At 45.2% G+C, this 23579-nt stretch overlaps 1 protein-coding gene across 10 annotated transcripts in view; it reads left to right on the plus strand.

Annotated features, from left to right (window-relative positions):
* The window catches only part of COL26A1 (collagen type XXVI alpha 1 chain), a 172229-nt gene that overhangs the window by 99661 nt on the left and 48989 nt on the right, over window positions 1-23579 (plus strand). For 8 of the 10 annotated variants that reach the window (XM_085240760.1, XM_085240761.1, XM_085240756.1 and 5 more), the window contains exon 4: window positions 17751-17792. The exons of the other annotated variants lie outside the window; for them this stretch is intronic. In XM_085240760.1, the coding sequence (XP_085096886.1) occupies window positions 17751-17792 (42 nt within the window). The remainder of the gene's footprint in view (window positions 1-17750; window positions 17793-23579) is intronic. 10 annotated transcript variants of the gene reach the window in all.

The following is a 23579-nucleotide window of genomic DNA, read 5'->3' on the forward strand; positions in this document are numbered from 1 at the left end:
CACCTGAGAGTTCAGCAAGAATACGCTGTCCTCAGCACGTTCAAACAGGAGATTCCTCTATAATGAGACTGGGGTGGGGGGTGAAGTCTGATGTTTGGCTGTTTAAAGAGCCTAGATGTCTTTCCTTCCCGTCTCAGACTGCAATGCTTATCTCCAGAAAGAGAGAAAGGAGGAGAGAAATGGGTGCCCTGCTGGTGTTGGGTCTGCCTTGGCTGATGGGGTGTTCTTTGGGGGGAGGTGTCAGTGGGATGGTTTCAAAATGATTGAGTGCCTTCCCTTGTTTCAGTGGGTTTTTGATGATTTCCAAAGAAATGGTTCAAGTATTCATGCTATGAAACGTGAAGCTGTTCCCTGCCTGCTCTGTTCTCACAGAGCAGGAACTCTGAAAGAGTTGCTTTATTTGTACATTCCATTTTCTTTAAAAATGAAAGGCATTCCTACTCCTTTGCATATTTAGCTTTACTGCGCTCAGCACTTGTGGCAGAAATTGGATCATTTAATTGATTTATAGTCAATCAGTGTTTGTAAATCCCTTGCATTCCTCGTAAGCAGTTTATAGAGGTCTGAGAGTTTGCCCCCTGAGCTGCAGTGCGTGCGTCAGCCTGACCCAGAGGCTCAGTGGTCATAATGTGGGGTTAAAACTGGTCGCCACCATTGGTCTCGTGGTCCTTTAACATTTCAAATGGAGGAAGGTATTAGCTCTGTAGCGGAAGCCAGGAGATGATGAGAGCAGTTTCCAAACAAAGCATGGGCAGGTGCCTGCAGACTGCAACCTGAAGTGGAGTACTCTGATAGTGCAGATGATGGGCCAGGGCTGGGAGCTGCATCAGTGGGAGGCATCAGTCTGCAGCTGATGGTGGCACTTCATCTTAGCTCTGCATCTGTTTTCCATGACCTGGTGTGATAACAGGAGGTGGAGGGCTCAGCTGGCTCTTCTTGTTCCTGTTTGAGATGAACATTTGGGAACGTGTGAATTGTTTATCTTTGTGTGATGCTTTTGGTGACTAAAATCGTGTTACGTGAAGACTTTGTTTCAGTTCTGATCACTTGAACCATATCCCAGTCATATAGGAGTAGTATGCAACCAGTCTCTGCTCCTCTCTGCATCTGCCCCTAGGAAAATATTGGAAACATTACAGCCCCCAGCCCCTAAACAACCTCAAACACATCTCCCCCTGGAAAAAGGAGCAGGGGAAAGGTGTATGATGTACTGGAGAGCCAGTGAGCATTGGGTTTCGATCTAACTACACAGGTGGGTTTGGTTGCCTCATGTTCTTTCTCTTTCCTGGTTACATCTTGTGAATTGCCAAGTAAAGCCCAGTGTGTTATTGTCCATCCGCACACAAAGCCCTATAACCTTTAGTTATTAATTCCCTCTTCCCACTGCCTGGCTCTCCATAAATCTTAGGCCTGGAATCTTTCTTCCCCCTCTGCTCCCACCTCTTTCCCTCTTTTTCTCTTTTAAATTAAACACATTCCAGAGAGAGGCCAGGAGCTGTCAGGAAGCTCTGCACTGATGGGGCTTCCTGCTTCCTTTGGGATATGCAGGCCGATGCGATGCCCGCCTGTGCTCCAGCAGCCATGAGGAAGGGAAGGCATCAACCTGATTCTGCCCGAGACCCACTTGTGTGTTCCTGCTTTGTTAGCAGAAGGGCAGGAGTTAACTGATGGCATGGAGACAGCAGCCCAAACTGGAATATCTTCAGGTCAAAGTGTTAAATACATATATAGGCTTTGGGGTGGGCTAAGCAATGCTGCTGTGTTGAGTAGAGCAGAACTCTTATTTCTCCCATCTATACATCCATCGTGCAGCCCTTTAGAGCAGAGTTGAGCAGGCTCTGTATCCTTTGTTACTTTAGGAAAGCATCACAAAAGGCTAGGGATAAAGCCATACCATGATGAAGATATCTGCAAACTACTACTTTGACCCTGTCCTCGAGAGGGCTGGTATTTCATCAGAGAAGGAAATTAGATTAGTTAGACTTGATTTGTTCTCGACAGATGTATGCCGGCTGTTAAGTGATTTGATGGTTATCTCCCAGGTGCTTATAAATAGTCTGACTGTTTACTGGGCATGGGTTTGAAAGTGGCTGGCTTCAGTTTTCCATTCTGAAAGATAAGCATCACACTTCGCCTTCATCTACGTTGTCCTTCAGAAGTTCTGGAACCTGATCACCAGTGGCTGGGCAGGAGTTCTCTAACTGTTTTCAAGTAAAGGTAGTGTAATCAGAACCTTAAATATTCATTTATCAAGGTGATTTCTAGCAAATCTTTGTCCTCTAGATGGCATGTTGGTGAGGGACACTAATGGTTGGCCTTTATTTTTTATCTTATTGCATTTCCTTGATCGTCCCAAAGAACTATCCTCCAGCTGGGTGAGTCTATACTGACACAATTATTTTTTTCCCTCTAAGAAAGTATAAATGAACCTGAGAAACTAGAAAAGGGATCTAAGGGTAATGACTGAGGTCAGCCCAAGTGTGGCAAGGGGAAAGCCCTGGGTTATGGTACTGGAGGCCTTGCTAAGGAGCAACAGTGAACCAGCGGATATCCTACCCATTAGTTTTATACTTTGTGTTTGGATTTACGGGATTAAGCTCACAGCTGTGGGTTTGTACCATCCATTTCCATGTATGTGTTCTGCAGTAACTACCTGAGGGACAGCGTGCGGCCTGCAGCCAAGGCAATGGAGATCTGCTGTTGTGTAGGAGGAAGGGTCAGTGCAAATCAGATGTGAGCTCCGTTCCCCTGTGAAAAGGAAATAAAACCTCCACATGCAGGCATGTGTAGAAGCTTCTTGTTGGTCCCTTAGCTAAACATAATAACCAAGCAGGAAAAACGATGCTGGCAAGAAAATGCAAGCATGTTTATTAGGATTCAGCATCCAGCAAACTCTTCTGCATTGCTTTCTTTGTTAATGCTGGCAATCTGAGCTGCCTGCTCAGTTTAAAAGCTGAAAATGTTTGTGCTGGAGGCATGAATAAGAAGTTGGTAGCAGAGGACGTAAAAAGCAAAGGTTAACATATATCGTGTAGGGCTGTGAACTCCGAGGGTGGAAGTTTGAAAGCTGGAGTTCACGCTGTGCTCTCCATAGTTAATGTAGAAAAATGCATTCCTCTGGTGTGTCTGAGCACCTGGGAGGTCTCTCACAAAGTTGTGGATCACTGCACTTTGCCTCTGAGCCTGGAGAATCGTAGAATTATCATAGCTGGAAAAGACCTCTAACTGATCAACTCATCCAACTGTCTGCCTACCACCAGTAACCATGTCCCTATGTACCACATCTACCCTATCCTTAAATACCTCCAGGGATGGTGACTCCATCACCTCCCTGGGCAACTGGTTCCAATGCCTGACCACTCTTTCTGAGAAGAAATTCTTCATAAGAAGAGGCAGAGATGACAGTCTGGACTTGTACACCTGGCTGTCAGGTACTAGGTTAGGGCAAGTGAGTCCTGCACTAGTGATGTTGGCAGGGATTAGTTGTCTGTCTGTCTGTGGGAAATAGGGGTCAGTGCATTGCCCTCGTGTCCTGCCAGTACACTCAGAGCAGTCAGGAGCAGATCATAGAATCATAGAATGGCTTGGGTTGGAAGGGACCTCAAGGGTCACAAGCTCCAACTCCCCTATCACAGGCAGGGCCACCAACCTCCACATCTAATACTAGAGTGCTGGGTGTGTTCCCTTTGTCCAGGATGTGAAACCCATCACATGGTGCCTTTTCTACCAAAGGGACAAAGAGCAAAGAGGCAATTCCTACTTTCCTTACCAAATATTTGAGTGCCTTGTCTAACAAGCAGCCCTTGGTCTTAGCTTTCGTTTTCTTATTGTCCCCACTCTTTTCAAAACAGTGCTGAATGCTGTTGTGTGTGGCATTGCTCTTTGTTACAGTGGATCCCTGCAGAGGTGTGCTTGCGCTGAGCAGGCTGTAGGAGGAATAAAGCTTCGCAAGGACCGTGCTACCTGAGCAGTGTTTGTTCCAGCAGGGGAAGTCGCACACCCCAGTTGGTGACACGTCCTGCAAGCTCAGCCGAGACCCAGCTCAGGGAGCAGCAAGCAAACATTCTTCCCCATGAAACTTCTCAGCAGTGCAGTCCGAATTTAGACACTTCAGCCATAACTAAGTGGGTGCCCCCGGTGTAAAGCAGCAACAGGAGTGTGAGGAAGCAGCAAAGCATTTGTCCGGCACAGAGACTAAATAAGTGCTATCAGCCATCTCTCTGGCCCCGCTTCCTTTGTTGTTTCTTTCTCTCTAGGGAGTTGGCAATTGGATTGATTTGTTGCCTGACTCACTGTCTTAGATTGAGATACTGGGAACTGCTGACAGTATTAATAAAATTAGCATTAGGGAGGATGTTTGAATTTTTGCCTTTGACGTTTTTAAGGCAGAGAACTGACATTTAGTCTAAATTAAAAAGTTACTGAATTGCTTTTATTGTTTTAATTTCCCTGACCGAAGCCTTGATAGTTTTTTTCTGAAAGCTTAGTCGGGAATTAAGAATTTGGGGTTGCAAGTTTTGTTCTTTCTTTTCATTGAGAATCTCTGGTTAGTTTAAAAGCACGAGATATTGGACAGAGTTCTTGGGATAAATATGTTCAGAAAAGCACAAGATAAATACAATAGAAATGTATGTAGTGGTATTGTTTTACGATAGTGAGGATTGCTTTTTTTTTTTTCTCTCTCCGGTGACACAGAGGTCAAACTGCAATAATAGTCTTAATGTCAAAATCTAAGGACAGGCAAAGATCTAGTTTTTATTTTTCAGGAATGGTTTGCATCATTACTTCTAAGTGCAGTTGCCTGGTCTTTAGGTTATGTGATTAACTTTTGCTCCCTGTGGGAAATGACTGAATTCAGGAGACATTTGTTTCATTTCATAACTGCTCTTTGTCTGTACCTCTTGCCCTCTATTTTCATGTGTTATAGTTTATCCTCAGGTAAAAACAGCAGGGGTTGCTTGACTTTGGGATTGCTGCGGTCTGTAGGAAGATGGTGTTCTAACAGTCATATTGTAAGCAATTTCCAGTAGCCCTTCAAGTTCTCATTCAGATGTTTCCCCACCAAGTTTAGCTGCTCTGTATCACTGCAGGCCTCTGATATTCCTGTTCCACAACCTATGAAGCCTCTGCCACCAGCCAGTGGCCCCATAAAGCATGAAAGCATTGGAAAGATCTTTCAGGCGTTAACACTTGTTGACAAATTGCATCTTTTCACGGGAGAAGGTGAGAAACTGCAGCTTAAGAAAATCCAGCTTTGCTGCACTCTCCAAGTTGTGCTTCTGTCCCTGGCAGCTGTGGTCATGACTGGTGGGAATATAGGATTTTGGCATTGGAACTGGCCTTACTTCATGCAGGTATTGTTGTGAGATCGGGCATGTAGGCTGTGCACTCTCATTTCCAAAAGCATTTGCCCTTCAGTGAATCTTCCGCGAAGGAATCGTTGGCTGAGCTCAAACAAGAAGTCTGTGCCTCTCATAGCTGCTTGTGTTGCTGTGCTCCTGGTAGCTTTGCTGAAAGGTTGTGCCAGAATCTGAAGAACTTTTCCTGCTCCCTTAATGGCAGTGCTGCTTGTTCTGTCCTAAAAAAGGTTGCTACGCTCTTATTCATTTTGTTCCTTTCTCCTTCTTTGACTGCAGAAAGTATAAATAATTGTAGTGCTGAATTTTTGGAAGGTTTTCTCCCCCTCCCCCATTTCCTGAAAAGCTTGCATATGGACTGAGACACTCATAAGCTTTTCCGAGATAAGAATTTAATTTATTTATGCTCCGTTGTTCCTACAGACTGGGTTGGAAATTTGTAGTTCCAACTTCAGCAGGTCACAGCATGGAAAGGAGCAGCTGGATTTTCCTCCAGAGCAGCCGTCAGCTGTTGGAAATCTCTTGATACTCCCCTGGCTTCTCCATGTTCAGCGTTCGCTTCTCCTTCCTGTAACAGGAATTACACTACGTAGGCTGTAGGCTCTTTTGCTGACAAAGAGGAGTGAAGTAGAGAGGCCACACCATTGCTGTGACTCTTTTTCACCTTCATGACGACAAAGCGTGAGAGAAAACCACTGACCAACTTCACTCTGATGTTTGCAGAATAACCTCTGTGGCTCAAGCAATGAGGTTAAAGTCAAGAAATGCAAACTCGTACATTCTATTACATTGCTTTTCCTTCTGACCTCTTCTGCTCTTAAAGACAACCTTCTTCCTTACACAGTGCAGGGTTCCAGTCAGATAGCTGAGCTTTGAAGGCAGCAGGCCCGTTTCTTGCCTCACACTCACTACCCAGCAGTGTAATTCTGTTGACTTTGGTGAAGATACTCCTGGTTCACACTGGTAGAATGACCCGCATGTTAAATCTATACACTGACATCTGTAGAATATGTAATATAGCCAATCAACTTTGCCATGAGAACAACATTCCAGTGTTGTTTGACTTCCTTTAGAATACGATGGTGAAAATGTTGTATTGTATTAAGTACAACTTAATTGATGTAAGCCGTGAGAGAGAAATGCAGGCAACTTGTTCTTTTTGATCTGGTTGTTTTACCAAAAACTAAGAGGAGCTGTTGGTTGCCTCTCTTCTGGGCTTCTTCTGGGCTCGATGGTGCTTGCTGCAATCTGTCCTTCAACAGCAGCTAAAAAAAAATTGAAAGCAGATTTTTTTCTTCATCTTTCATGTTCTCTTCATCAAAACCCTCATCATAGTGTTTCTTGGTGCTATCTCTGTGCTGTAAGTTGTTAGTCCTGAATGTCTCCAAGTCTTTGGGCAGAGCCATCACACAGAGGTTGCAAAATGCTGGAGTTCCAATGGCTGTTTTTGCACACAGCCAGAAACTGTTTTATTACTTTCATATATCTAAAGCTCTCTTACGGAGGGGAAAAAAGTGAAAAGAAGAAAGAAAAGGGAAAATATCTCCATGCAGCTACTGCTTCTGGTTAGTAGAAGTTGTGATTTATGATCTGTGAAAAACATGGGCAAGTAATTGGAAGTCAGGAGGGAAGAGTTACTAGCCATGAGATCATTAGCTCGGTTAATATAAAACTTTATATCCTCACAATGGGAGACTTGTCTGTTGAATTGATGGTTGAAGGGGATCCTGCTCTGGTGTAAGTTGTCATGGTTTCACCTTTGACATGTCAAAATATTCACTGCCCTTCTGCATGGTGACATCTTAGAGCTTCAGTTCCGTGGGATAAGCGTGTCCTTCTCCCCTTAGCCATTTAGGTTAAGGTACAAGAGCGTCGATGTAAATTTGTTGCTGACCATATGGGCAGCAAGGAGCTTCAAGAAACTCAAAATGATATTTTCAGGTTCATTTGTTGCATTGCTAACTGTTCTCAGGCACTTTGTGTCTTTCATGCGTTTTGAACTTGGAGCTGTTCATTAAAAGGGAAGGAAGAAAAAGCAGTTTGTTCTAGTTAAGGCACTTAATCTTATTTCTGAGATCTACAGATGCAACCCCCAGAATGGCCAGCAAAATCTGAGCCTCTTAGCTCTCCCTGGGGAATGTGAGGGGATCACCATTCACACATCTAGCTTCTGTGATGATGAATGGGATTATTAGAGAAAATCCCCATGTGCATCGGTGAATTCAAAGTCACGCGGTTCTTTTGCCTGTGCATTTAGACTCTGATTCACAAAATAAACCAGCTGGACTGAAACAGGCAGGGCCAGGTTCTCTGGGGAAGAAGGACGTTGTGCTTTGCTAGCAGAGCGCTAGCACGTGTTAATGTTATCATGTGAGGTGTGACTTCATGGTACAACTTTTCACATTGTGCTCAGAACACCCCACGTTTCGGCCAGTGCTAAACACACTTGTTAATTGAAAAATGATGAGGAGAATTGGTAATCCTCTGTACAATGAAATATTCCATAGACATCTGGTGTTAGATGCGTGTATCCAAGGAGTGAGAAGTAGGAAAGCAATTGTCTGAGTCCCTGGGGAGCTGTAAGCCTGTCGGTAATGCTTCTTGTTCAGGAAATGTAGCAGGAAAGGTGTCTTCACTTGAGAAAAGTATGGGCAGAGCGCTGGCCTGCACACAGAGGATTGCCCTGCCTGCCTGAGGGCAGGTGAGACTGAGGATGTGTTATCTTATGTAGAGGCTGATGCAAATGGAACAGTCTGCCTTGTCCAGATGTCAACAGGAGATGTCCTTCAACCACTAACAGAAACATCAGCTGATTAAAAATTTCATTTATCTTTCTGTAAGCAGAATAAAAAATCCATGTGCATTCCCATCCTATGAATCTGGCTTAATCTTCCACTGGGTTGTGATTTTGGAGCAGTGGTAAGATTGAATCCAGGCACCAGCTAAAGCTAACTCTGATTTCCGAGCTGGGGGCATTATTTATTTACTTGTTTGTCTTTCGAATTCCTTCACTACCAAAGGACACAACCTGCTTCTCAGATGCTCATTTAAAATACTGCTACTAATAACAGCCTGATGTAGGTGCTGTTTGCCAAAAGCTGAGAGTCAGTGACGATGAAAGATGAAACTTGGCAAAAGGGATGCAGACAAATATTTCAAAGGTCGTTTAAATTTTAAAATTTGCTTCCTTGGAGATTGTGCTGTGGCAACGTTTGCCTTCTAGATGTTATCAGAGAAGTGCTGGAATTTCATCATAACTGAAATTAAAGAGTTTTAGGATGTAGAGTCTGGATGTTGAAGATATGCTCCCGCTATCTCCTGTCCTGCTGTTCTCATTAGCCTTACTAGTCTGGTGGGCATTTATTTGCTGGTCCATCCAGTTAAGCATTCCAAGTGAATATGTTGCAATGCAAGACCAAAATGATTTGGTTGTTGCCATTTTCTGATAAAACTTTTGACAGTTCTGACCTATTTGTCATATGTTGGCCCTTTGATAAGCTTGTATAGTGTTAAATTAAAAACAAACCAGACAACAAAACACACAAACCTACTATGCTCTTGTAGTAATTGGCTTTGCAAGTTAAGTACTGCTCTGTTATTTAGCAGCGATGCTTCAATAGCACCAAGAGAGCACTCTGGCCCTGTCCAGGCACTGAGCGCACACATGGTTACAGTCAGGGCTGCCAGATGGCATGCATGTGGCCCTGAACATTCCTGTTTGTGCATGGGAATAGTAGAGACCTTGAAGAAGTGCTGCGTTGATGGATTTGGCCAAATGAGTTTTACGCAAGGAACAGTTAATAACAGCAGGAACTGTTCTCTCTCTGCTTTGTTTCTTTTCTCTAGAGCAGGGCTACCCACAGTGTTTTCTGAGATCAACTGAGTTCTCTTCCCTGAGATCTGCTTGTTTTCTACCCTGCTTCACTGGGTAAGCTCCTAGCATGAGACCCGCTGTCCCAAAAGTCCGGAGGAATGAGCTGCAGTGTGGATGGGTGATGTGATGAGAGCTGCCGTGCCTGTTCCAGACTTCACAGCTGGTGATTGCCCTGCTCAGCTTGGGCTGGGGGAGGACCTGCTCCTTTGAACTCAGTGCAGGGTTTTGGATGGCTTGCTTCACACAAGGTCATGCGTTGCCTGATCTCTTCCCCAGATTTTGTGCAATGGATTTCCCTCACTGGGAAACCAGTTTGCAAAGCCTCAAAGTCTGCTATAGCTGAAAGGCAACAATGTAGGAAAACCAATAACTTATTTTTCAGTGTTCTGAGCACATTTTGATTCCATCCTAATTTTAATCATCGAATCATTAAGGTTGGAAAAGACCTCTAAAATCATCCAGTCCAACCATCAACCCGTTCCCACCATGCTGACTATCTGTGTCCCTCAGTGCCGCATCTCCACGTTTCCTGAACACCTCCAGGGATGGTGACTCCACCACCATGTAGCACAATGCAATGCAGAGCATAAAACATGTTGCTTTTGGTTATTAGGAGGGATGGGTTGAGTAATCCAACTCCATCTACTCTTTGCAGATTTGTAGTCTTCTCTGTGAGCAAGAAGGCTGCCCTGATCACAGATGGTGTGCCCACCTCTCCAAGCAGATTGCAGCACTCCCAGGTCTGGTCAGACGGGGAGGTGTCAGCATCCACTTCTTTGCTTATCTCCAACAGCAATAAGAGGCTGTGGGGAACACCCTTTCATGGAGAGGAGACACAGATTGAAAAACCCGCTGCAGTAGATTATAAGCTGGTTTCTGTTTTGACTTCTTCAATTTATATTGCCGAAGACAAATTTTATTAGTGAAATCTTGGGAAACTCAGCAATGGATTTTTAGGCTCTGACTGGGTGCCTGGAGCTGCATTTCTTTGAACTGTCTTTTAGAGGAACTGCAGCTGTATAAATGGATGAAGACTGTGGAAAGAAACTATAAATATAGCTTTATTAAGGTGGGTTTTTTAAATCAAAGTAACTTTTTGAAATATTTTAATGAAGCTTGAAAACTGTTTTCCAGTTCTTTCCAACAGCTATGTTACTTTTCAGCGATGGGGGGCACATTATTGAGGGAGCTGTGGCCACTGCATACGTGGTAATGCCTTTTCCATGAGACTTTTTAACCTTGACTGGACAGACAATTTAAGACCAGGTGCTAGTTAGTAGGCCTCTTCTGCTGCTATGTGTCGTGGTGCAGTGTGCAGTTGGTATCACAAGATGGTTGGGTTAGAAGGGACCTCACAGCCCACTCAGCCCCATCCCCCTGCCATGGGCTGGCTGCCCCCACCAGCTCAGGCTGCCCAGAATCCCATCCATGGTCTGGGGCACCAGCAGGGATGGAGCACGTGGGCAGTAGTGTCAGAGCTTTACAGCTGTAAATAGATGTTGCTAGGCTAGGCAAGCACTGCTGGGATGGTGCTGTGTGCTTGGGGTTAGGAATGAAGAACCGTGGGGATTTGGAGATGTTTCCTGATGCCCTGTGACCTGTGGATTGTGCCTTACCAGGAATGTGGCAAGCTCACTCAGTATGTGTTTTCTTGTTCAAGTTAATTGGAAACAACGATTTAACACAAAAATGTGCTAGCATAGCTTGGTGATGGTTAGTGTGTTATATTCACCTCGTGTTCTTGTCACAAATGGTTTGGGCTCTCTTTGCTTAAGTGCACGTGGCAGGTATCTGAAGTCCATGAGCCACTGGTACTTAGAGCTGCTCTCCTGGGAGTTAAACATGGGCTTAGAAAGTGCTGCTGGAACTCTTGTTTTCTCAGCAGCTGGGAGCTGATAAAACTGGAGAAGCCTTGTCCCTTCCAGCTGAAACACAGTTCCATTACCCCACATCTCGATGACTCCAGAGTTGACCTCATTGGAAAACAGGGGCTGAAATGGACACGGCAGCAAGAGGTGGTTGGGATGGTACAGGTGGTGGTTCAGCACTGGCTGCAACCACTGGCAGCTCTGTCCTGTGGTGCTGGCATAAGGGTTTATCTTTGAGGAAAGCACTGGGCATAGTTTGTCACTGAAGCCAAATTCTGTATTGTGAGGGAAATCATTGAGAAAGCTTCTTGGTAGTAGTCTGAGAGTAAAAATAGCTGTGATGGAAGTGGTTTTCCTCATAGTGCAGACACAGGGGTATATGAATGTGTGCATGCATCTATATAAATGGATATGCAGATGAAAAGATGCTGGATATGTTGTCCAGAGGTGGTTTGAGCTGGGATTTCCATCAGTAGAGCCTGGACCAAGGAGACTGTGAGGCTCTGTGTTCTGTTTCAGGAGGCAGAGGTGTTCCAGATAACACTGTACCATCATGGTAAAAATGCCTTCGTTTTTGGCGTAGAGGTAACCACCCCTTTTTTGAGTGTCACATTTTACCCACTTGCAGTTTCCTGCTTGTGTGTTTTGGCTTTTGACCAGAGCCTTCGGCTATGTGTGCTCATATGGTTTTGATAAAACATTGAACTTAGACAATACATCTTCTCGGACGTTTCTTCCTGTTAGATTCAAGTGTGATACAAAGCAACCAGTGCTTGATCAGTAGCAGACACTGTTTTTATCAAGCGTTGTTGGATGTTCATTAGCCATGAAAGGATTGTAGAGAAAACTTGCCACAGCACAGGTAGGTGCTCCCTCTTCTGAGTCCTTCCTTCAGCCTCATCAGCAAAGCCCTGGGCCGTGAGGTTATGAGGCACTTTGGAAGTCCATGTTCACACACTAGGCTATAGGAGCTCAGCTATTTGGCCAGCGTTTATCTTGCTGCTTTTACAGTCTTGTTAGTCTGCTGAGAGAGATAAACTGCTAGTGAGATATTGAGCAGTGGCAGATGAATGGGAGCAGCAACCTCATTAAAAACCATTCCTAGTTCCGACGTTTGAGATACCATTTAATGAACACAGGAGTTTGCATTGCAGTGATGTATTGGGTAAGAAGCAGAGTAAAAGAGTGCTTTCTATGGTCTGCCCAAGGAGCAATATGACCTCTATAGTGAGTCTTTCAGCCTCTATCATACAGCTGATGTCCTTCATGTACGCAAGGCAAGGATGCATCATTTAGTAGGCAGGGATATGAAACAGAAAGATATTCAGATGTGAAGGGTTGGTGGGGCTGCCTGCTTGCTGTCGCAGGGTAGCAGCCTGCCCACAGCTGCTCAGCGTGCCATCAGGCAGCACGGTCTCCCAGCAGAAGTTAGTGTGATCGCAGCACACCCAGCAGATGGGTGAAGTGCTGCTATGGGGCAGGTAGGCAGCAGCTGGGATCAGTGTGGTGTAAAGGCTGTGCTCACACTGGAGATGGTGCTACTCAGAGCGCTCGTCTGAATGTGTTTACTGAAGGGTTGAGTAGTAAGTAATCAGAAGCATTCAACTTGCTTTAGCTTTAATCGTTACAAAGCTACCTGACTGCTCTTCTCAGGTCTCACGCTTACAAAAACATGTAGTATGTACTCACATCATTACACCCTTCATAGAGGAGCACACAAGGAAAAGGAGCATGCAGAACTGAGATGGAAGCTGTCCAACCTCACTGTTCCATGTGTTCTCTGGAAGCCATGTCACACAGGCAGATAAAAGACGCTCAGCCTTGCAGACCACCATTACCAGGGCTTGCAGCCGACCTCACTTTCTCAGGATCTGACAGACATGTTTATCCAGCACAAGAGAGGCTAAGAGACACTGCTTGCACCCCTTTTGTTCTCTGCTTTTTTATCTCCTTATGTCTCCTCTCCCTTCCTCCATCCAGTGAAGTGAGATGAAAGTTGCATGTCTTCGCAAACTTCCTGATAGATGCAATTAAAATACCTCGTTCTTGTAGCACATGTGAGGGTTGAGCCATTGAACCTCTTCAGCTGGAGGGTTACAATCCCAGAGCTTTTTGGTTTTTTTTTTCCTCTTCTGGTTGTGGATTACAGGGATTCAAGACTGAGATCAAACGTAAGCCTTTAAGGGGAAGGATGGCAGAACTTAGTGTGGTATTGGTTTCTCAGCAGGTCTTTGCACAATATGGAATTGAGTCTTGCAATGTTAAATACTGTACTTCCAGTAAATAAACATGGTAGGATCCCATTTAATTTGTATGACTTGCACCCTTCTAAAATCCTCTAGGCTATTTGAACAGACAAGAAGCCAAACCCCAGAACTTTTCCCCTAATTTCCCAGCTGTATAAATGCAACTTGAATATTATAGAGACAGAGTCTTTTTATGCATTTTCTGTTTCTTGTATATTGACCAATTTGCTAGAGTTATCAAAGATCTGCTTCTCAGAGCACTGTAAGTAATAAGAGTGGCTTTCTCCATCATATCTTAATCCTCAAAGGCAAGAGATTCTCTCAGACTGGCAGTCAAGTACAGTTTTCTCATTGTCACTGAAACACGTGATATACCCGTATTTGATCTATTCCCAGGCCTCGAGTTTAGAAGGGAGCTGACAGTATTGTTAATGACATGTAGGACGAGCAGGGAATCCTGATTATATTCCCTGCAATGATTGCTCAGCAATGCTCTACTGTTAGACATGGAGGTTGGCGGCCCTGCCTGCAGCAGGGGGGTTGGAACCTGATGATCCTTGAGGTCTCTTCCAACCCAAGCCATTCTATATTTCTGTGGTTCCAGTGACAATGAGATTTTACTTCTTAATTTTACATCCCATACGTAAGAAATGCACAGCAGAGACTCCATTATTTTTTTTTTTTGAAGCATCACTCATCTGAACCATCTCTGCTTTAAAAAATGAAGTTGCTGTTACAGAAACCATACAAAACCGTTGTCAAGACTTCTATGAAATACTGTAGTGTCCTAATAATAACTTCTAGCTGAAAAATCTTGGCATCCTGCAGTTTAGGAAAGGGTTTTAAAATTCACCTTCAGTTTTTGGGCAACAGGCAAAACATGTGGCTCTGTTTAGGAGCTATTTTCGTTAAAGCTTGACAATACAGGATGATAAAATACAGCTGCATTGTTTAAACTTTCAATTTAATTTCTGGTTTCTGTCCAAGTTGTTTCATCAATATGGCGCCATTCATTTCAAAACAAAGCTCTTGGAAGTCTCTCCATTACCCCACCATTGATCAAGAGGGTGTTAAAATATAGTCCCTAATTATGTTCCTGGCCTGTTTGGAATTCCTAAATTGGATTTTTATAACTGTCAAATTTGCAATCAGGGTAACTTTCCATGACAATTAGTCAGAATTATTAGGGTTCCTGTTGCCAGCAAGTTATGACTAATGATGGTGTTTTACTTTTCAAGGCTCTGTAGGTATCAAAGGCAACATATATCTTGAAGAACAGCCATTTGACTACAGCGTTGTCTGTACTTAACTGCACCCAAATATCTACTACTGTTACAGTCATTTTTATCCTTTCTCCAAGGTTGAGTTGTTGCCACAACCTCTACTGCAGGCTCTGCAGATATAATTAAGCGCTCAGTTCTGCCTCGTTGCAAAATGGGACTTACGAAATCATGACATGAGAAAGTTCATCCCTGAGTATTTCACTGGAGTCCAGTTTGGTAAGGGCCAGTACTCCAAAGGCTATTGATGACGTTGCTGGTGGTCAGTTACTGCTTTAATTCTTTAAAATAAGCCAAACATAACTATGTATACAATCCATCTGGAGGAATGCTATCTCTTCGCAGTCTGACCCGTACCTTACTTGCAGATAAATCCATTACAAACAAATTCAAAGATGTGTTAAAAGTAGCTGAGATGTCTACCCTACGCTCTCTTCTTCCATGTAGACCAGACTTTTGGAGAGGCACAATGCTTTAGCCTGAATGCTGTTGTGTGAATATATGTGCTCACAGAGGAGCAGACACTTAAAAATAAAAGCTATCTTTGCCTAATATGCAATTCCCATCCTTGGGTATGCTTGAGGCCAGGTTGGATGCAGCCCTTAGGAGCCTGGTCTAGTGGTTAGCAACCCTGCCCACATCAAGGGGGTTGGAATGGGTGGGCTTTAAGGTCCCTTCCATCACAAGCCGTTCTGTGGTCTATTTCAGAGGCATCCATCCAAGATGCAGATGATGTGTTGGCCTTTTGATGACAACAGATTCTTGTCATCAACTTAAAGCTTTAGATTGAGTACTAACTGCATTCATCGGTTTCAGTAGCAGCATTTGCTTAGAATTTACCCCCTCCACCATAGCTGCTGTTCCTTCCTTAAGTTAAGCTTAAGAAGTAATGATACCTGGGGCCAAATTATCACCCCTTTTTCTAACCAGGAAGCCAGGTTCTGCCTTTTTCTTAACCAGTTCCTAAGAACATTCTGTGTCCACTGGCATGTATTGACCCGAACAGTGTGACCACTTCTGACAAGAAGCTCTGCTATACGGCTTCATAGGTACAGGGTCCAAGTTGTTAAAACTCCTAATCCTGCAGAAAGATTGCCCTGGGAGGAAGAAGGGCTGTAATCAATTCAGTTTAATTAAATCAACCTAAACTAATTATCAGCTAATAAAATAGTGTTGGTCAGCTCGTAAAATAGAAATGAAGATTAAAAGAGAGGTTGCCATGAACAGGTGGTAACTCTGTTTCCAAGTTAGACTACATTACTCTCTGGCACAGGATCATCTGAGAATACCTCATATTTGATTTTTTTTAAAAAATGTTTATGAAACTTATAAAATATAGGGCTCATTTTATAACCAATTTTCTATCTCACCTGCCAAGAGCAGTGGGGGTTGAGCCAGCACAAGGCGGATGCAGAGTTTTAGGCAGCACTCCAGAAATGGATTCCGTGCGCAGGGCTGTGGGATACATATCTACCTTGGCCTGGCCTTTCTTACTGCATTGCTTGTGATTTCATTTTCTTGTTGCTGTTGCAGAAAAGACCTTGTAAACGTTTCTCGATGTCACTGATAGCCTGGCACTTTTGTGTAAAGGCAGAAACTTCCGATGCTGCTTTGGGGATGTGGTTTAACTCTAGGTGGATCCTGAGTTAGTAATGGGATTCCTCCGGAGTTGGCCTTTGCTATTCTGTTGACTCTGCAGTCCTTGCAGAAGGCATAAAACATTAATCTAATTGTAACTGGTAAGGACTAAACTGTGATCATAATCTGCTCCTCAGAGTAGAGCGTGGTTGTTTGTAGTTGCTGTTAATGGTAGAATAATGAAAGAAAATGAAAACATTATGGAAACGTTCTCAGTCTGTGTCAGCTTCTCTAAAAGGGCAAATTCAGGAGGAAGGTAATGCTGGTTTAAAACGTTGATCCTCCAAGGAGGTCTGTGTGGGTTTTAGTTGAGTGTTGAGGGTGTTAAGGGACTCCAGGCTTTGTCCAGATGCGTGCTGGTGGAATTGCACCAACATCTCCCAGTCCTCCCAGTTAAGATTGGGTAGGCCAGTGAGCGAGCTTGCTGCTTGGCTCTCTAGGCACACGTGCAAACTAAAACCACACTCAGAGTAATTATCTGATCTTGTTTGTTTGTTTTTAATGTGATGTTTCTAGTTACTGGTACAGCAAACACGCTCTTGTAGAATCTTGTGACAGTTGTTTGTAGTTAGCATCTTCAAGGCAATTTTAAGTGTATAGATGAGGACTAATATAGGACACCGCAGTGTCACCGTCATCTGCCAGTGCTGTGGGAAGTGCCTGGTACCAAGATGACTTCCTTACCTTGTTTAGCAGTTTTCTTTTTCCTTTTTTGCCCTTCTCTGCAAGAACGCATAGATAGTGATACGCTCATCTGTTGTGCTTTCCAGATGAGAGTGCTTTGTGGTCCACAGACTTAAATAGTTAAGTCTTTGCAGAGCTCAGGGTGGTTTACAAAGGCAGTTGCAGTCATCATCACACAGAGACAGAGAAATCTCTAGAGGTGAGGTAACTATGGGCTGATCCTGCAGAGCTGGGGGCAAACCTGCACCTCTGGAGCCATCAGGAGATGCTGCTGTGTGCACACTGCACAAAGCCCTTTCCCCTCCCCATGTGATTCCTTCTCTTGCTGGCACAAACTTGGGTTTTAGCACAGGCTGCAGTGGCTGGGAAGGTGCTGTGCTCTCTTCCCCATGGCTCAGCTCTCCCTTCTTGATCCTGGGGCTATAGCCTATAGCATACAACTGAGGCAGGGACTGCCATTCTGAAAGCAAAAAACAAATTCCAAACTCCTCGTACGCTCAGCCAGGGTGGATTGCTGAAGCCTGTTTCATTCAGCTGGTATTCTTGTGCTTATATTTTTTTGGAAGCATCATTTCCATTAGAGCATGGGGCTCTTTTACAGGCTTATTTCAGCACTTTGAGGGCATGAGTGTGCACACCTGTGCCTTGCTGTGTGTAGGAAAGGGTTAAGAGCCAAATAAGCAGGGAGGGTGAAGGCAAGTTTCACTCCCCAGGCTGAATAAACTTTTTTTCTGTTGAACTGATGCTGCACAGGGTGAGGTTTCACCTGTCCCCAGTGTTAATTGCCTCTTCTGTCCCTGCAGGTTCCCTGGGCCGCCAGCACGGTCGCTCTTCCAGCCAGGACCGTAAGTGGGCAACTTGAACATCAGGGAAAAGCAGAACCCAGAGCAGAGCGGGGGCTGGAGGAGCCAGGGGTACCCACTGCTTGTAGGGGAGGCGTTGGGGAGGGGGCTGTGAGTCTCTGCCTGTTCTGTGCTTCTCTTCCTGCAACTAAAGCTTCCCACCCTACTTTCGCTGACCAGGCTGTGCTCCTCATCCATCTTTGAGGAGTGAGGAGTGCCATAAAGCAGGGATCAGCTTCTTGAGGTGATGCTGCAGAGCTCTCAGAGGGGAGATGGCTGTGACCCTGTTTGCAGTGCAGGCTTATATAAGGAGCCAGCCGTGGTGGCCCTGGTGTCTCCTCACATCTGAGTGTTTCTGTGAATTGGTGCTGGTGTCTCTGATCTGCCCCCCTGGAGAAGCTGAGATGGTTTTAAAGGTTGGAAGTGGACTGGCAACAAAGCATTGCCTGTTGCTGCAGGACTTTATGCCTCTGAGCTGACACGGTGAGCAGCTTGGAAGCTGGTACATGTGCAGAAATCCAAGCAGGGTTTTAAACTAGACTTGTCAATCTCCATTAATGGTTAATGGAAAAGCAGCAGGGATTCACGCAGCAGTCTTTGTACCTGATGGCCATGTGCAGGTTTTGTGGTAAATGAAAGTTATGACAGTGCCAAAGCTGCACATGTGCTGAGCAGACAGATTGATCCAACAAGGCTGGTTTTGTGAGAGCAGGCATATGGTGAGGAGATGGAGAGCTCATGTTGATCTGCCTCTTTGCCGAGTCTGCATTCAGTAAGGACCCCAAAGAAATAAGTTGTCCCATAGTCCATAAGCTCCAGCGAAGCCTTAAATCGGGACGAGCTTCTGTCTTTCTGCTCCTTTTGGAGATGTGTTTCATGCTTGAACTATAGCTCCTCTCTTCATGTGTGCTCTGTGGATGTTACTGAACGTGCTCTGAGCCTCATTGACTATGGATGCTCAGCACAGAATTGGTTCATCCTGGGGCAGCCAAGTGGGGCAGGGCGGGCAGCATGCAGACCCATGTCCCCTGGCTGGGACCCTGAGACTGGAAGTGCCCACCACCCTTTCCATTCTCCAGGACCTTCCTTGAAGTTGTGCCAGGAAAAACTATCTTTGAACAGAGGAGGCAGCCCTAGCCCTTGTGGGAGAGGAGCCCTCCATGTTCTTGTTCTCTTTCATAGGTTCTTCTATAGCTGAGGATACTGTTGTTTATTTCTCTCTGTTGCTCGGGCTCATTCTGGCCCAAAAATGCACATCTGGTCACACTGACCTTTTTGTGGATGCTCCCAAATGGAAGAACTAAATGACTGCCCAAAGACATGTAGGAAAAATATTGGGGCAGCTGGGATTATATCTGAATCTTCAAAATTCTTAATTATTGGTGTATCTACAGGGTAATCTCGTTTCCAGATTGTCTTTTGTAAGTGATGTTACTGTCAAGACCTTCTTCCCTACCTACTGTGATCCCTTCTTGGCTTTTATCATCGCAGGCAGAGTGCTGCAATCATTTATCCAATACCATTTTTTGCCTTATACTGTAAGAAGCTCTGCAGAAGAGTTTATTAAATAAGCCCAGAGGTGACTGTGCACTATTCTGCTTACCACTACCCTGACACTTTTCAGCCTTCAGAGTATATTGCCCCTAATGTGCCTGGGACTTGCTTACTGAGGGCTGGGGAGGGGAGGTAACTATTCTACAATGAAATGTGCAGGAGATATTCCACTCCTTCCTTGTGCAGCATGGGTTTAATGTTGGCACCAAGTGGCACGAAGATTCCTTCTCCTTTTTAGAAGGAAACATACCGGATAAGTAGAGAGCAGGTATGCTGAGGATAGGAACCCTATAAAATCAGCTCCTTCCATGTTCAGCTTTTATTAACTTTGATATAAGCAGCACCAAGAGGGAATAATGGAAAGCTGCAAATTAGGTCTGCTGTAGAGATCTGGCTGCAGATGCTTCACTGTGTTTTCAAACTGAAGAAATTGAGAATTTTTTAATGTAAGTGTCTGGATTTTTTCATGGGCTTTTTCTACCTCTCGGTGATCCCAATCCCATCATCTTGAGAGTGTCACTCCAGGCATCTTGCCCACTGCCTTGGGTCAGGCAGGAGGATAACGTGGTGCTGTGCTTACATACTGGAGGTGCTTCAGAAGTGTGAGCTGCTGCTGTATTTCTAGAAGGTACAGAACAGGCTGTCTGTTTTCTCTAACAATGTGATGTTCCTCATAGGCTCATAAGCTCTACAGCACAGAGAGATCTGCAGATGCTTCTGGCCACACTCAGTAATGTAAACCCTACCCAAGGTGGGTGTCTCAGCCTGGTGTTTCCTGTTGGCTGTTTCCAAGCGTTCAGTCCATCAGAAACTTTTCTTTCAGGGACTGAAGTGGAATTTAAAGTATCTGAATATAGTCCTCTGTGTCAAATCAAATGATTTGTTAAAGCGAGGCCAGATTTGCAGGGAGAATCAATCTTTTTTATTAGATCAACTGATGTGGAAAAAGCAGATGAACGTTCAGGCGTATTAACCCTTCTTCTGGTCTGCAGTTGTGTTACAAGAACGGAGGGAGCAGGCTGCCAGAGGAGGCTGTGCTTCAGGACGTGCATTCAGACAGCCTTGGTCTGAGTGCAGACCTGGGTGGCATTTTGGGGCATGCCTGTGTGCTTTTTTGGCAGATATAAGACTCGTGTCCCTGTGTGTTTGGACACTAAATGTTACCACACAACAAATAATAGGCTCTGCTCTGCAGCTGACTCATTGCACAAGTCTGGGGCTAATTACTGAATCCCTCCGTGCCTCCATTTTCATCTGTAAAATGTCACAGATGCCCACCATTCATAAATCGCTTTCAGATTTCCAGATGAGGTGCTGTGGAAGTGTAGAACAGCGTTAGTTTATACATATTGTGCTGGAGAATAATATAAAACACGTGCAAGAGCCTCACAGATGTCTCTTTCCACTGCAAAAGGCAAGGCCTGGGCTGATGATTTAGCGCAGCACTAATTAGGCTAAAATAGGAGATTGCTCTTATCCTGATGCAATTGTCACCGTTAACATCCTCATTTACCAACGGCTTTAGGAGATATCCCAGTTGTTTCCCACTGAGGAGAGCTGTAGCATTTTGGGTGTCAGAGCACAGCAATTCATAGCAGACGTCCCCATCTCTGTAGCACACACCACACTGGCTGTCCTCACACTTCTGGAAGGAACTGTGCCATCATTTGTTTTGAATGTGCATCTTGCCTTTCCTGATGCTGCTGCCTGAAACCTCCGGGACACTTCCTCATCTCTGAGCAGAGGCATTTGACCGAGTCATTGCTATTGCTGTTATGGGGTGTTGCATGCGCAGGAATCCCCCATTTATTGATAAGAAAGCTGTTCCTGTAGCTGCGAGCGAACGAGAGCCTGGCAGCTGTTCAGCATGAAGTCAATTCGCAAAGTTTAAAGGATTTGTAGGCTGTGATGGTTTGGGTTCAAGCGATTAGCTTGGGTGAAGTGCTCAAGAGTGTCTTCCAGAGACCTTTCATGCAGAAGGATGAACACAACCAGTTAAGAGATTTGATTTAAATATCCTCATGTTTCCTGATTGCACTGTTGGGGCTGAACTCTCACTGGCTGTTAAATCTGGGGGCATTTTTGGCTGCGGGAGAACTCTGCTTGTCTGAAACAGATGTGCCAGCATCACCCCTGAGCTGGTGGGCACCAGTGACCATGCCCTGTGCCTCTCAATCCTCTGGCTGCGTGACAGTATAGCCCTGATTGGAGCTTATTTTCCAGTGTATTGTTGCTCAGGGATAATGCTTGGTACTGCTGTAGGAAGGTATGGGGTGGGGTGGTTTCCCTGCAGATGAATTGTGCCATTCTGCTGTTGTCTGGTTTGGACTCGGAGGCTCTGTTTTCCCTGTTCCTCATCCCTGCTCAGAGAGATGTTCAAGATTCACTCCCAAATCTTCCACAGCTGTCAGGGTGACACAACACTGGGGCTGAGCACATGTGCTGACAAGCGTGAGAGGAGGTTGGCTGATAGACAGCCTTACCCACTGCTTGCCACGTGCCAGGAGAAATCTCCCCTGGCATTGGGCCTCCATTTCTGGGTCTAAAAGTGCCATTTTTAGGAGAATTTCAAGGTGGGGGCAACCACCAACTTAATGTGTAGGATACACATGAGAGTTCTTGTTACCATGTAGATATCAAAAGTCAGATCGAGCACAAATAGGCACATGGTGGATAAGGGCTTGGTTGTACCAGGAAAGGTGTGGATGCTCAGGTTGGTGAGTTTGGAGTTAAAATAACAGCGCGAAGGAATTGTGGTAAACTTTTCGTTTCAGCACAGCATTATGGATATTTTCTGCTTTTTTTCCATGCTAAAGTCAATTAGAAATGTAGCCTGGCACAGCCGTTTTGAAGCTGAAAATGAAACATGCCTGGCTGACCCCAACAGGATATCTCCACTCATTTTTCTTCATCCAGAAGTTACCTCTGAAACAAAACAAAACAAAGTAGTCCTCTGTGCAGTGTTGTGCTAGCCACTAATCAGAGGCAATTATTACCTTGTTCCTCCTCTTACGAGGACCAGGTATATTGGGATCTCTGGGGCTGTGGACTCCCTTGTGTCCCCAAGGGCTATGTCAAAGCTGCAGAGATGTGGAAGGTATTCCTTGTCCTGCTACTTGGATCTGTGAGGACCACCGTGGGGCTCAGAGGGGTTTTGATAAAGGCTAGCAAAGGGTAATTGGCAGAATTAGGCAGAGAAACGATCCTCAAGAGGCTGAGAATCTGGTAGGACTGGATGGAGCCATTTGCTCGACCGTGATGGGTGCTCGGATGCTGTGTGGGAGAGTAGGAGTGGGCTGAAGGATGCCAGTGCCAAATGTGCTGGATGGAGAAGTGGTGCATCCTAAATGTAACATGTTTATGGGTTGCAGGGATTTTTTGCAGAGAGCAGGCATCTAACCCTAGAGGTGTCTTTATTCCTTGCTGTCTGAAGTGTAGTAAAACTCAAAGCAGAGGTAGAACTGATGTCAGTAATCCAAACTGGCAGCGAGATGCATATTTTCAATACAGTGGTTAGCCTTGGATGCAGTTTGCAAAGGAAACCTAGGCTGTCTGGCTCTAAAGCATCTCTCTAAGAGACAAAGTCCAGTTAACATACATAGTTTGGCTCAGGACCGTGAGAGATCCCCGACCTGCGATGCACAGGTGTGGGGCTGACATTGCAGGAGTCCCTGCAGAGCTTGTGGTGAGCCTCGATTCCTTTCGTCCTGTCTGCTTCCTTGTTTCATGTTACACCACACCACATCTTGACCGTGTTTTTCCCCCATCACTTCTCCCAGCAGGGATGGAAAGCAGCCTCTAGACGTGAGACTCTCCCAGTTAGGGGGTGAGTTTGCAGGGCTGTGCGATTCTGCACTTGGATTGGGGTCAGTGAGGCATTAAATGTTCCTACAGCACGGAGCAGCAAAGGAATGAGGCTGGCCTTATTGCTGTGGGGATCAGCCATGGGATTTTGGCTTTGGTGGGAAGCAGGGCACAGACAGGAGGACATTGGCTCTTGGCTTCCTTGGCAGGGAGGCTTTGGGCTCCCTCCCTTCAGTTGAGGGACGCTTAATCTCGCTGCAGATAGCCATAAAGAAGTTGCCCAGAGAAGCAGTGGATCCCCTGTGCCTGGAGCCATTCACAGCCAGGTTGGTGTGCCCAAGGCAGCCTGAGCTGCAAACAGCACGTGGCAGGGGGGTTGAAGTTGGATGATCTTTAAGGTCCCTCCAACCCAAACCATTCTATGGTTCCATA

Source organism: Meleagris gallopavo, chromosome 21 (assembly GCF_905368555.1).
Source record: "Meleagris gallopavo chromosome 21, MGAL_WU_HG_1.1, whole genome shotgun sequence".
Taxonomy (NCBI): Eukaryota; Metazoa; Chordata; class Aves; order Galliformes; family Phasianidae; genus Meleagris; species Meleagris gallopavo.